The following is a 14059-nucleotide window of genomic DNA, read 5'->3' as shown; positions in this document are numbered from 1 at the left end:
AAAAAGGCTAAGCTATATCAAGTGAAATTTGAAAATGATTTCTTCGAAGGTTTTATTTGTCAGCAGTATTTCTAAATTTGACTTTTAAAGCTTTTTTTTTCTTTTCTTTTACTGTGAATCTGGTGTTATACATTATATGGGTACTGGTTGTGAAAGCTTTTAATGTAGGCAGGCCCAATCTGATGTATTCCTATGTTCAGATAAACATTCCTATTGGTGCAGTTTTCAGACATTAAGGTGAAGTTATGTCACAATTTCGGGGATATGGCCTTTTTCTATATATGTAAAGGCGTTAACAGGCAACCACATTTCTGAGCAGTGCAGATCTCAACACAAAGTGGCTAGTGGTCTGGTTATACATGGAGCAGCAAAGGGATACTGGTTGCCACGAAAAGGTTACTGTTTTTATTTCTCCTCGAGTTTAATGATATCCTTGCGTATTGCTCTATTTGGAGGGGAAAGCTATTTGTATACTTGAGCGTAAGGACGTTGCAGATGCATGCCCGAGCACAAGTCTGTCTATCGCGAACGCGCGGAATGACGTCGAATACGCGCTCGTGTAGTGATGGTGGCGGGCTGTGCGCGCGCTAAACAGTAATGGCTGCCCTAGATCGGCGTATTTCCATCCTTGATGAATTTGTAGGGCAAAGTTGGAACTCTTGGATAGATAAAGCCGACGTTTCCACACCGGAGGGTGAGTGACAGAATCGCCCTAATCATTATCTTGGCTGACACTATGTCTACCAGTCACAGTAAAAATAATTTATTTAAAATGGACACACCGTTCACCATAACCCAAACAAAAGACCCACTGGGTCCTAGCGCGGCATAGGTTTGAAGTCAGCACCGTACTTTGGAAAATCTCCCAGGTCCTAGCGCTCAGTTAAGTGATTGACAGACAAACGACAAATTTTTCCAAAGGTTCACTTCGCTATACGAGTTTGAAAAGAATTGTGCTTAAAGTTGTCGTATATTTATTAGCTTTTATATTACAGAAAAGCTTTATGATCCGGTTTCAGTTGTCAGGCTAGCTAGCCAACATGCTAACCAAGCTTAGGTGGGTTATGGCAGATAGCTTAGCAATCTATCTTAACATTCACTTCCCGTTGTCTAGAATTCATTTAGCTAGCTTGCTAAGCTAAATGAATTATAGACAACAGGAAGTGAATGTGGAGCTCATCTTCAGTCCCCAAAACTATCATGGCAAATATGCTAGCAAACTACTGCGCTCAATTCAACAACAGCACACAGCCCACTGACTGTCCTGTTGACAGGCCAGTGGTTTGGGTTACGAGTGCCTTAATCATTGGCTCGTACTGATTTGCCAGTAGTATAACCATTCTTCTAATGCTGTGTACACTAATGTTCACTAGAAGTTGGTGAAATCAAATTGCCCTTTCTTCCTGTATTTGCCTGGGACAATGTGAGGCGCATTTTGATTTCCTTGTGATACTCTCAAGTTGTGTTATGTCGCGCCTTCTTTGACTTATGGCATCTTAAATTAGGTCCAAGCTGATACACCCTTAACAACAATATCTTTACAAAGATCTATGCGCTACCACGAATAAATATCTACATTAAAATCAGTATTGTGTGATAGTATGCTTTAAAGTAAATGGGCCACCTATTCTGACGGCGGAAAACATCGATAAGCCTCTCAATCTGCGACCAGTGGTGTAAGTGTGCCAAATAAGTTACACCCAGCTCACTTGATAAAGGAGCACGAATTTTATTTTAAGAACAAAACATGTAACAGCTTTTTGCCTTCTAATTGTTTTGTATATTATCTGTTATTTCATTTGACTGTACTTTTTAGGGTCCTCTGGAGAAGAGTGCAGCAAGAATGTGAAAAAAAGGATGGAAACCATGACTCTTAGAAAAGAGGGTGAGCAGGTCTTGCTGTCCCACTGTCCTGAAAGATGTTACTTTTGTCAGCAGCACTTGATGCCTGACACTGCCCATAGTGTGCTGTAATTAAGAAGGAGTGGCACATGGCATAATCGAAAACAACTGCAATTTACTTGTAGTTGACACAAATATGTTCAGCCACTTTGGCATTAAAAATATAATTTCCTGTTCACAGATATGTGCATATACGGCCACTGCCCTGCGCATGACGAATTCTACCTGGTGGTGTGCAGTCACTGTGGGCAGGTAGTGAAACCCCAAGCTTTTGAAAAACACTGCGAGCATCGGCATGGCCCAATCAGCAAGCTCTATGGCCCCCACGCGTCCCTCTCATTGCCACAGTCACACTGGCTACACATCGGCCGGCCCCCTGCTCAGCACGGTGGCCTCCGTGAGGCACATGACGGGAAACAGCAAGCTGCCGGACCCCTCAGGGTCCCACAGTTCCAGTCCCCCATCCACAAAGCACCCAAAGCCCAGAAGGACAGGACCAGGTAAGCAACAAATAATTGCTGTTTGTTTCTTTAGTTATGTATATGTATATGTGTGCATGCATATATGTATATATGTATATATCTCCTCTGGATGTTCTTTTTCTTTCAATCTCAGTTCCTTTACCAGAGGATGTATGAAATCTTATAGTTTGTCCAAAAATTAAACATTTGCATACATACATATTTAACAACTTGCATAATTATCAGTATGACAGTACGTGTGCTTCCTGAGAATTGAACCCGTGACTCGTGTTACTAACACCATGCTCTACCTGCTCTACCAGCCTTTCTTTGCTTTTGCTATTTTCGTTTTGTCATTAACCCTTTCCTCACCACAAAGTTCAGCAAAGTTTCACTTTCCTGTTATATCTTTCAGCGTATTGCAGCTAGATCAGTACCCCCATGGGAACCCACCGTCACCTCCATGCTTGTCCATGCCGACTCCCCGAGACCCACCGTGGCATCGAGGGCCCGCCTCACCCAGGATGCCTCCCCCAGCAGAAAAGGCGCTGCAGAAGGGGACGCACATGCCCCGGGCCCTGCACGGCCCCAGGACCTACAGCAGGACTTATAAGAAAGTCCCCAGTATGATTGCAATTTCTGAATTCTTATGAAAATGGCTGTGGCTGTCTAAAATAAAGCTTCTTATTTGGACCAGAACAGATGTTAAAAAACAACAACAAAAAATTGTGAAAAAGTTCACATATAAAAAAATGTCTTTGTTTTATCCAGAGAAAGAATGTGATTTGGACAAGCACTGTGGAGTACTTGATCCTGAAAGGAAAAAACTCTGCACCAGACTGCTCACATGTAATGTACGTATAAAATTAATATATGTAAAGTGCATTAGAACATTTCTAGATTACTTGCTTGGAGCAAAACCTATGAGTCTATGAAAGGTTTGTGGTTGGTTTTGTCATTTTCAGGGTATTTCTATGTTCATGATGTTCTGCTTATAAACGTATGATATTGCCAACAATTAACATTGTTTAATACTACACCAATGATTATAATACAAGTTAAATATAATATAATACAATTATATATAATACAAGTGTGATGCAAGTTCATGTTGCCACCTCTCTGCATGGAGATGGTGGCATTAGTATGGATTAAGAAGTTGCGGGACGTAAGACGAAAATTCCTTCATATGCTTGCACTGAAACTTCTAAAATACATGAACTATAAAATTTAACATTTATAAGCCTGCTTTCAGAACACTGTTAAAAAATGAACCAATATCTCCGCTTATCGTCTCGTGTCCTTCAGATTCACTCTATCCACCAGCGCAGGCAAGTCGAAGGGAGGAGTAAGAGCTTTGATCAGCTGGTTCTGGAGCTGAAGATGAGTGCCAAAGCTCGGGAGCGCGCTCCTCTGGCCAGAGACGCACCCACTGAAGGCTCACCCTGCCCTCAGGCCCCTACAGCAGAGCCAGGGCCCCAGGCCTGTAGGCGCCATACGGCCAGCTATGTTTCTCTCAGGTATGGAGCAGCAATGCACTTGGCAGGGTCTCTGTACATCAGATTCTGGCCATTCATGGGTTAATTTCATCTGACAAGTAAATAAAGTTCTGCAATGAATTTTACTTCTTTTTAAAGGTGCTGAACTTGCTAGTTTGAAATTCTGTCAGGACCAACTTGGAATAAAGAGAAATTGTAGTTGTATAGGAAGTACTTGACTAGATTTTATAAATGGTACTAAAGAATATAGCATGATACATTAATCACGGCAAATGGGAGCGATTTTTTTATATTGATAGTAATGATTTCTTCTGAGGTCCACTGTAAGCCTGCATAGTAACACAGCATATTGGCATCAGAATGTCTTCTGTGATCACATGTAACAGGTCTAGGACTCCATCAGAGAGTGGTGTGGAGGTGAATGAGTGGGATCCATGCTCTGAGGGGGTAGAGGGGGTGTCAACCCTGCGCCCTCCAACCCACTCAGCCTCTAGTGAGGAAAGTGATGGTGAAAACTATGAGGAATCTAAAGATCTACCCACCAGCACATGCCACCCCAAACCTCTGGGGGTGAGTGGGCCACTTTACTATGTTTCTGATTACAACCCTTTGAAACTTGAACCAGTTTGGTTTTGGGGGGAAAAAAGCATTCTAAATTGTCATTTAATGAGTGTAATGATTAATTTATTTAATTATTGTATAAACCTATTATATGTAATAATAGGTTTAATAATCATGTAAAATGTAAATGTCAATTTCTCTTCCCCTCTTGCACTTCCTCTCTCTGCAGCTGTGCACTTTTGGGGCGCGTGTGTTGGGTTGCAACATGTGGGCGTTCGATCGTAGGCTCTTCCACCTGCGTTCAGCGCTCAGTGCCATGGTGGAACAGCATCTCAGTGCCCATCTGTGGAAGTAAGTGAGCCAATTCTGCCACGTGGCTGCCATACATTAAGTGAACATCCAAATCACCCACTCTGTGTTTTAGAGAACTGAAATTGAAGGAAATTGCATAATATTGAGGGTAACTGACATTGTATTTTGTGGCAGGAAATGCCATGCAATGTGGTTTGCGTGATTTGTTGTTGTTAGTGGATAGTAGATGTGCAGTGAATAAGTTCACACTTACTAAAAATATACAGTTATACCAAATATTGAGTAATATTTTATTAAGCTGAGTTTTTTTTCTCTAAAATGTATCTGGTCTCCATAGGAAAATCCCTCAGGTGTCTGAGCTGCGCTCTCATCACACTTCATCAGCCTACACATCTGCTTTGCAGTCTGCTTACATTTCCCATGATGCCATGTACAGCCCACCTAGCAGGGTCCCCACCCCCAGTGCCTCCTCACTTAGGACTAGCACCTCCTCTGTCCCCAAGCGGCCTCCTGGGGATATTAGTACCTCAGGACAATCAGAAGCCAGGGCCTCTAGCTTAACACACCCCTCCAAAACCTTGACCAAAGCCCACATCACCTCTGCCACCAGCCAACCTCACAATTCTGTGGGCCGCCCCAGCAAGCAAGCTTTGCAGGCCAGGCTTAGGCAACTGCAGGAGAGCCCCACACCCAGAAAGCGCAGGAAGTCTCCACCAGAGGAAGAAGACTCACTGACCCAAAACAGGAACATCTCCATTCCTTGCCATAGAGATCGGCAGCCCTCCTCAGCTAGACTCTCTTTGTCCCCCTCCTATGGACCAATAAATGGCGTTCTTTTGCCAGGCAGCAAGCCACGCCCCAGGCTGCATGTTTCCGAAACAGGGGGCTTGATTTCCGGTCGCACATCTCCACTCTCTCCGCCAGAATCCTCCTCTCATGATGGTTGCGGTGCCTCAGGGCTGCACCGGAGGGCTCTTGGCCATGAGCAGAAAGGGCCCGTTAAAAAACGCCAGACCAGCAGTGCCTCTTCTCTCGAGGTACTCTCACGCCAGCCCAAACCCAACAGCCTTTCCTCCACCCACACCCCATCCAGCCTCTTCGCCTGGCGGAGAGACAGTAAGGCAGGTCCAGTCTCCCTCAGTATGGAGAAGAAACTCGAAGCACAGAAGGTGAGCTCTTTAGCTCTTCTTTTAGACAGATAAATAAACAAAATAAGATGGCAAATTAAGAGCCTATTCCTTAATTCATTAATCTTTAATTTAATCATCTTCTAACAGCCAAAGCTTCATCACTGAGGGCAGTCTGCCTTAAACCCACCAGGAGTTAGACATCTACTGCCACGTATTGCCACTAATTTTATGCACAGGACTGTCCAAACCTTTGCAATGTACCCAGGAGGATGTAAGTGTGTGTCTGTGTGTGTCTGTGTGTGTGTTCGTGAATTTTTAAAATTGAGTTTCTACATGTGTGGATGGAAATGAATTGATTATCTGTGTGTGAGTATAGAAATACCTCAAGTCCTATCTTATGCTGCTAAATAATGTCGGATGTTGAAATATAAAATAAATATCCCATACACTTGAAATACATTTCTCTATCATCATACCGTTACAAGAATGTGGTCAACCTCACCAGTAGATGGCATCGTGTCACCACTTTGTTCTTTGATAGTCAGTTAAGGCCTGGACAAATAGCTTACATAGCTATGACAACAGAGTGGTCTATGGTGTGTTCTGTAACCACTTGTTGTGTTTACAATATGCTCAGTATTTAAACAGCATAAATATGTTTTATTTGGATACTCAGAATTTATACCTGTGTGAATGGCCAGAGGTTGTTTTATTTTTTAATTTTAAGCACAAAAACATTTCCATGTATGTTAAATTTATAACTTGGTTCATATTTATTCATGATTGCTGTATTAGATTCTATTATGTGAGTTTTATTTGAGCTTTTATGGTCTTTAAAACTCAAACCTGTATAAGGACCATTAAATTATGATAATGTCATTGTATTTACCGTTCTTGTTCTCTCAAAGTAGCATCTCTAGCTATGAATGGACAGTCTGGTATTTGATGAGGTCTGCCTAGTGTTCCGGCCAAAATGTCAAGCACTGATGTTCCGCAGATAGATGGGAAATAAAAATTGCACTGCAGCGTCAGTTTAAAGGCCTGTTTGGGTGTATTATATTGCAATGTTTTGGAAGTGAACTTAACTGAAAATAGATAAGGGTCTATTTTGTATATCAAGCAATAGAATTGGAATAATTACTATATGGTTATAGAATCGAGCCAGCATTCGAAATGTACTTTTAGACTCAATAACAAATCTGATTCAAAAAAGGAAGATATAAATTTTTTATTCAGGTTCTAAAGAAGTTATAATTTGTCTATGTTAAAACCATTATAAGTCTAGCATTTGCTTTATCAAACTCCCCCATTGCAGGTATTGCAATCTGCAGACAATCTAACATACAGACCTATTACAGTGAAACATCTCTAATTCCTAATAAAGAACCAGCATTATGCAGCATCTACTGGATATTGCACTTGTAATATGCTTACTGAGACATGGGCCATGTTTGCACTATGAGGTTATTACTACCCTCAAGACATTCACTTTGTATTAATGTGACTTCCAGTATCTTCCTTCTCTCACAAAACAGGACAAAATAATTTGTTAAAATTTTTTGATGTTAAAAGTTTTTGATGTGGTCAGTGTAACTGGAATATGCTTAAAAATTTTGTATGTCTAGTATCTCCATTGGCAGACTATGGACAGATGGAGCCACTTTAAATGAATTGTCTCTAATACCAAAAATTTCAGTACAATACAACATAATATTCAACACAGAGATAGTGAAATAATACATACATTACACACTTGGCACTTGACACATGAAAATGACGCTCACAGTAAGAAAATGGTAAACGGATTCACAAATTTTAGTGTGCTTACATTATACAAGCAAAGATTAGAGGCAAGCAATGTAAAGTGTAGTCGAGACAATTCTATGAATTGAAAAATGTCTCTTACATAAAACAGTGTATTCCTGAAGAAGCGTATTTTATTAGCTATTTTATAATACAGTGCTTTGTTGCCTCCAAAGGTACAGTTTGTAATGGCTTGGTAAAGTTTATTAATTAATTTCTTAATACAACTTACATATCTAAATGACAAGACATTGTAAACGTATCTTCAATATCATATGACAGACACAACCTTTACAGATAATGTTATTATAAAATGATTATCAGCATCTTGTGTCACAACTGTATAAAGAGCTCAATATTATAAAGAGTAGGGGTGGCCAACATGCTTGCGGTGATCTAGCACTCTTTAGCTCTTACCACCTAAACAGGCTCCTTACAAGCATCTGCATATTAGAGCCAGGTGTAGTAAGAACCACTCTGCAAAAGAATAGATCTCCAGAAGCAGGCTTGGTCACTCCAGTAGAAGAAGAATTTCAGCCTTTGAGACACCATGGACAAGATGGCTTGTTAGTTACAATAACACTGCCTCATAAGCGTTGTGAACAAACACGGAACCAACACACAAAAGCATGGATATGTTTTCCATAAAATGCAGCATGATGAACAGAGATTAACAAGAGAATACTGCTGCCATCTAAGAATACCCAAGGGTTAGAACTCTGAAAATACACAACAGTGGCTGTAGAGTTGCTTAGGAAAGGCTTTACTGTCGTGTCTCTTGCTAAGGTGAACTGTTTCTGAAAACGAGATACACTGACCTCTTCTCATTGATATCATGAAAGTGAGGACACCAACTCGTCACAGAATTTTGGCTTGAGCTGGAGAGACGTTTCCAAGGCCTGCACTGCTCACTGCCTGCTGCTGTCTGTCATAGCTGCTCTCATTTTTTCCATGACTTCTCCCTGAGATAATGCTGTGCCACCCAGCATTCGAAAACTGGATCTACTAAAGCCAATAATACACCAGAATTGTCCTCTGCATATTACCACAGAGATGGGTCAGACCTGGCATTCTGAATTAGCCTTCCTTCAATTTCCATTTGAAAATTCGTGTAAGATAAGAAGGGTGAAAATAAGCTTGATCTGACAGCCATTTCACTCTCATCTGCATCATGTCGCAGTCTCAGCAAATGGACAACTAGAGTGCTCTAATTATTAATGGTGTTGGAACAGAGCTATAGTGTGTCGTGCCTGAGTGCTACATAAGACTGAGAGTACGGTGTGTGCCAGTACACTGAGAATCAGGATGCGCCAATGCTGCACCTTCAAATGTGTGTGCTGCATCTGTGTGTGGCTGTTGGCAGATCTTCTCCTGTGTTATGCTGCTGATTTGGTTTATGCTATTTGTGTAAAGATTCAATTGCATCTGCCATTAGACTGTGATAATATTCAATCCGAGCTTCTAAGGAGCTCTGACCATTTTTCTGTGGATGTAACTGATCAAGGTAATACACATGCATATACAGATATAACCACTCAGAGCTAAATTTCTGTAGCTTTAATAATTATCTATAGCTATCTTAACATGTACATTTCTAACAGGTTTCCAATAAAATGACTTGAAGTTTCCAATAAATATCTTAAGAACACCCTGAAAAATACATTCAAATTACTACTGGTGATTCAGGGCCATAACAAACGATAATTTCCCCCTTTTGTCCCAGGTCCTTTTTTCTTACCGAGATTGCAAGGCACTCTGGGGGCTGGATACATAAGCGCAGCCTGGTCCAGTCATTTGTTTGACAATGGGTGACTCAGAAATGTCACCAAAATATGCAAATAAAATGAACTTGAGAACAAGCATGAGAATCAGAGATGTTTAGAAAACAAGAAAACGAGTCGGGTTTCAAATTGTGAAATGGCCTTATTTTTATATTAAAAGGCCTTGTTCTATTTTAAGAGGTAATTAGAATTCAGGTAATGTATCTTTCTCTGGTCGACATGGCAGACAGCCTCATGCAAATGATACTATGCAGATGATATTTTTTCTTAAACAGGATGACGGTCGAGCCATGAGTCATTACGAGCCATTGTTTTTGTATTCAAATTCGCTCTGTGCAGAACATACCAATTTAATTTGCTCTTAAGCGGCATATTAAAACCAGTGCTGCTGCTCACATGACATCAGTTTTCAGTGACCCTTACAGCCCCAATTAGGGATCACAGAAGATGGTGGGTCAAATCCAGGTTTTGATGCTACAACCCAAACCTTCAATAACCCACCTAGAATGGACAATACAAACCAACATCCTACTAAAAAAAATTTACATTTACCAAGCTTTTTAATTAGAAAACTCAGTGCTAGCTGTAACCCTGTTTCAGCAGTTACTGGTTGGGGATTTATTGCAAGTGTGTACGAAATTGCAATGTAATGAAATAAACTTTGGCTTCATTTCAGACAGATAACCTAATTATATTACATGTGGTTCCTTACTGTAATACAATGCTAATGACCTTTCTCTAAGATTGAAATTTGTCAGAATACCTCGTTTTCAATTATACATCTCTTGCAAAACCGATACAGGCAGAATTTTGAATTGGCATGTGCTTACACAAATTTTCGCATGTATTCCTTGATAGCTTCGAGGTGCTAAATTACTAAAAGCAGATGCAAACCTTGCTGTGTTCCTCCAAATACACTCAGCATTCATCATAATGATAGTTAACAGCATGACACTCCTGTAGCAATGACTCATGACTGAAGTCTATATATAACATGGTGATGCTGGTATGGTAGCATTTGGGAAAGGAAGAAGTAAATGTTCCAAGTACTAATAACTATAGGGTAAAAGCTATGATGTTCTTAATTAATTAGCTGTCTGTAAGAATCATGCTTATTACTTGATTATATAGTGGATGTATATTTCTTTCAACAACTTTTATTGAATAATAAGACTTCCAAGTTATACTTTCTATGCATGGAGAAATTAATCTTGTCATTTAAGCCATCTACTTTCCTGTTTCTCAACGATCACTTTTTAGAGTCCACTTACCATTTATACCATGGCAAGACCTGTTCACAGTATATACTTAGGTGCTACAGATTGAAATGCTGGAAAGGTTTTTTTTTTTTACCTTGTCCTTGTCAGACTCACAAGGGAAATTGATATAACATTCTGTTGTTTATCATACAGATCCTGAAGGGTGCAAGCTGAATTTCTGTCTGTCTCTTTATCCAGCAAGGTCACAACAGCTCAATGTGTCTAGACCAACTCTTCACAGCATCCATCCCCCACCCAATTTGAACACTGGGCTGTATTTGTTTAGACCACAATAGGTGTGTCAGAGAAGACTGAACTAATGGAGTCTGCAACAGACTTCTTCCGCATCCCTTTCCCCTGCCTGGCTTCATCATCTAGCTCCTCCACCCCGCTGGGATTCACTTTCCCGTTCTGACCCTGCAGGTCCTTGGGGTCTATGAAGGCCACATGCCTGCTGAGCTCTGCTTTGGTTGCCATGTCTTCATGCGTTGGTGTGGCACTGAGTATAGAGGAGTGGATGCTGTCCTCATGATGGTTCTTCGGCTTGCCCTGTCCTGGGCAGCAGAAGCAGCGACACGGGGTCAGGTACAGATAGATGAGCACCAACACCACGCTGGCTAAGCAACCCACTAGCGTTGTGTACCCCGTGTTGAGGGTGTCACCAGTTCCACTGACAGTGAAGTTATGTACCTTCACCCACACGTACAGGGTCTCATTAAGGTGCTCACTCACAGCAAAACAGGTGTACTGGCCAGAGTCTTCAAGTTTTACTGAGCTGATCTTCAGGATGCCATCTGGGAAGACTTCCACACTGTGGTTATTGCCAGGGGATGCTATTATGTTGCCAGGTAACATCCAAGTCTTGGACATCTCCCGATGCCGGGTGTCACAGTTGAGGACAAGAGTCTGCCCCAAAAAGGTTTCCTCCATAGACTCATTGAACGTGCTGCAGTTCATGTGAACGTTTAGCTCGAAAACACGCAGGATTTTCTTGTCAGCTCCTGGTGGAATGCACGTGTAGTCATCTCTGAAGTCCACCGCAGAGTTCAGCCGCCGTAAGAACCACTGGGTCATGAGGCTGTACAACTCGCAGTTACAGATAAGAGAGTTGTTGTGGAGGTAGAGTCCATTTTTGAGCCAGGCTGGTAGGCTCTGCAGCTCTGGGATGGGGAGGACTTTGATGCGATTGGATGACAGGTCCAGCAAGCTCAGCTTTTGCAGCCGTGTCTTGTTCTTGACCAGTTCCACGGGGAAGCGGGAGACCAGGTTCTGGCTCAGATAGAGCTTCTGCAGGCTGATCATGCCTGAGAAGGCGGTGCGATCGATCTGGGAGATATGGTTGTTGTAGAGCAGGAGCACCTCCAGGTGCTCCAGCTGCTCGAAGATGTACTCATCCAGCTGGCGCAGGTTATTGGAGGACAGGTCCAGGTAGCGCAGGTGCCTCACATAAACAAATGCCTCAGTGGAGATGAAGTGCAAGCTGTTGTGGCTCAGTAAAAGATTGTGGAGTTTAGGGAGTTTGTATGTGGTCCACTCAGCACGCAGTCTGGTGATGTCATTGTAGCTCAGATCAAGCACTGCTGTGTAATTGGGAAGGTTGACTGGAACAGTAGTTAAGTTCATTTTGGAGCAGCTGACAATGTTACTGGCACATATGCATGTTTTGTGGAAATTCAATATAGAACCATCAGTCCCTGATGCATGGATAAGGACCAGGGCCATACAGACTGCCCACTTAATGCACCGTCCTATAGGAGATAACATAACTCCCAGCTTCCAAAATATTTACTTTAAATATTTAAATTTTGCCTTTTAAATGCCTTCTCCACGTAGAATGGAGAAATCAGCTGTGCAGGTTTACGGAGTTCCAAAGTCTAAACTGAAACAGAAACAAACAAGAGGGATTAAGTATTGTTACAACAAAGAGAGTTCATTATTAGAGTGTAGCGTGGACATAAATGAGCATGAGTCATTTATTACATCGCCCGTAAAAAAGACTGGCAAGCTCTCACTCGTGCATGCATAATAACAGGTTTACAAACAAGAGGCATTCATTCACACAGTCTAAAGCAACTGGCACATCGATAGATAAATTTACATGCGCTGCCGCTAAAAGCAAAGTCATTTCACAGAGATACATCAACAGTTTTGACCAGTAAGAATCATTCCGAAAGGTGAGATGTTATGGCCTGTAGTGACCCAATACAAGTGATGTTGCATTGCACCATTTCCCATATACGCTGCCACATCTTTAATATATCCAGGTAAACAAGATTTCTAAAACATAAAAGAACAACAATGCAGGTTGTCTTACCTTACCTCCCGAATTTTTTGCCTTGGATAAATGTGCATCAAGATTTGCCTGAAAATAAATCACAAGCTTGTGTTTCTTTATCCATTGGATATCACAGTAACGTGGCATGCCCTTCCCATTAAGAAAGCCAAAGAGAAACGCCGAAGAAAATGTATTCTTCTGGACAAAACAAAACGCCCCGACAGCGTGCACACACCGAAATAATATAGCAGATGAACCAATCAAGGGTAAATGCGCAAATAGTTAGATTACGTAAAGAAAACAACGCAGTGACTGTCAATCTTGTAATAATCCTCGAAACATAACAAAGCAGGACGGAACAAATCCATTTAGAATGTACATTTCCTCCGTTCCGTGAGGCTTGTAGATATTGTGGCTATTGAGCACTGGTAAATATGCTCTCGCCCGACTCCTCAGCAGACGCAACACAGTCCGATCAGCATCGCTTCATGGTCAATCACATCAGCGCATGAGCAGTCGCGCACAGGGAATCTCGGTGGTCCCTTCTCGGATATTACAATAAGAAAGAAACACCAGATCTATGCTCCGTATAGTGGCCAATATTTAATCCACGGTCTGCTTTTAACAAACTCAAGCGCTCTTAGAATAAATAGGGTGACAGTTTAATGCTGTCCCTGTACATGTCGGCCTGTGTATTTGTACTTTATAATCCTTGGACTGTCAAAAATACATTGTCATCAACACTACAGTCCATTTTATGGCCACCAGCATCCGAAGCAAATGAAGCCCTTAAATATTTTATTTACAATAAACCGATGCAGAAGCCGATAGTCACATAGCCGGCGTGAGGAGCTTTTGTAGCAACCTAAGAGGGAGTACTTTCAGCTATATTAGACCCAGCTGGGGAACAGAGAGGAGTTCCCACAGCTTGCTTACACTGACTCTCATGGGGGTTTGTAATTACACCCTAGTAGACACATTACATTAGTCTAAATTCGGCCGTGGTCTTCATCGAGTGCACGCTCCCTTTATTCCTTCAATGTTCAAATGTTTATCTCCACCACAATGACATGGGA

General features: G+C 41.7%; 2 protein-coding genes across 4 annotated transcripts; one reads left to right on the top strand and one right to left on the bottom strand.

Moving 5' to 3' along the window:
• Nucleotides 1-24: 24 nt before the first annotated feature.
• On the top strand, nucleotides 25-6903 carry atxn7l2b (ataxin 7-like 2b). Of its 2 annotated transcripts, none has more exons than XM_027007074.3 (10): nucleotides 25-694; nucleotides 1817-1885; nucleotides 2084-2402; nucleotides 2779-2987; nucleotides 3135-3217; nucleotides 3672-3883; nucleotides 4249-4432; nucleotides 4653-4774; nucleotides 5073-5904; nucleotides 6013-6903. In XM_027007074.3, exons 1-10 carry the CDS (start codon nucleotides 598-600, stop codon nucleotides 6028-6030), a joined length of 2145 nt encoding a protein of 714 aa, XP_026862875.2. In that variant the 5' UTR covers nucleotides 25-597; the 3' UTR covers nucleotides 6031-6903. The 2 variants fall into 2 exon arrangements, with proteins under 2 accessions (XP_026862875.2, XP_026862876.2); XM_027007075.3 differs by lacking the exon at nucleotides 25-694 and adding an exon at nucleotides 715-1676.
• A 175-nt stretch (nucleotides 6904-7078) lies between these two features.
• amigo1 (adhesion molecule with Ig-like domain 1) lies at nucleotides 7079-13819 on the bottom strand. 2 transcript variants are annotated; one of them, XM_027007076.3, is made up of 2 exons: nucleotides 13023-13819; nucleotides 7079-12587 (listed from the first exon to the last, which is right to left on the bottom strand). In XM_027007076.3, exon 2 carries the CDS (start codon nucleotides 12470-12472, stop codon nucleotides 10991-10993), a length of 1482 nt encoding a protein of 493 aa, XP_026862877.2. In that variant the 5' UTR covers nucleotides 12473-12587; nucleotides 13023-13819; the 3' UTR covers nucleotides 7079-10990. The 2 variants fall into 2 exon arrangements, with proteins under 2 accessions (XP_026862877.2, XP_026862878.2); XM_027007077.3 differs by having other exon boundaries at nucleotides 13028-13819.
• Nucleotides 13820-14059: the final 240 nt, after the last annotated feature.

The sequence above is a fragment of the Electrophorus electricus genome, chromosome 25 (genome assembly GCF_041902795.1).
Source record: "Electrophorus electricus isolate QZ-2024a chromosome 25, ASM4190279v1, whole genome shotgun sequence".
NCBI classification, from domain to species: domain Eukaryota; kingdom Metazoa; phylum Chordata; class Actinopteri; order Gymnotiformes; family Gymnotidae; genus Electrophorus; species Electrophorus electricus.
This window is presented reverse-complemented; position numbering and strand designations above follow the sequence as displayed.

Excerpts from the sequence above, each read along its gene's own strand:
- atxn7l2b (XM_027007074.3), top strand. The coding sequence starts at position 598 with ATGGCTGCCCTAGATCGGCGTATTTCCATCCTTGATGAATTTGTAGGG. Across the intron at positions 3,884-4,248 it reads GCCAGCTATGTTTCTCTCAG|GTCTAGGACTCCATCAGAGA; the intron begins GTATGGAGCAGC and ends CACATGTAACAG. Across the intron at positions 4,775-5,072 it reads CTCAGTGCCCATCTGTGGAA|GAAAATCCCTCAGGTGTCTG; the intron begins GTAAGTGAGCCA and ends TGGTCTCCATAG.
- amigo1 (XM_027007076.3), bottom strand. The coding sequence starts at position 12,472 with ATGTTATCTCCTATAGGACGGTGCATTAAGTGGGCAGTCTGTATGGCC.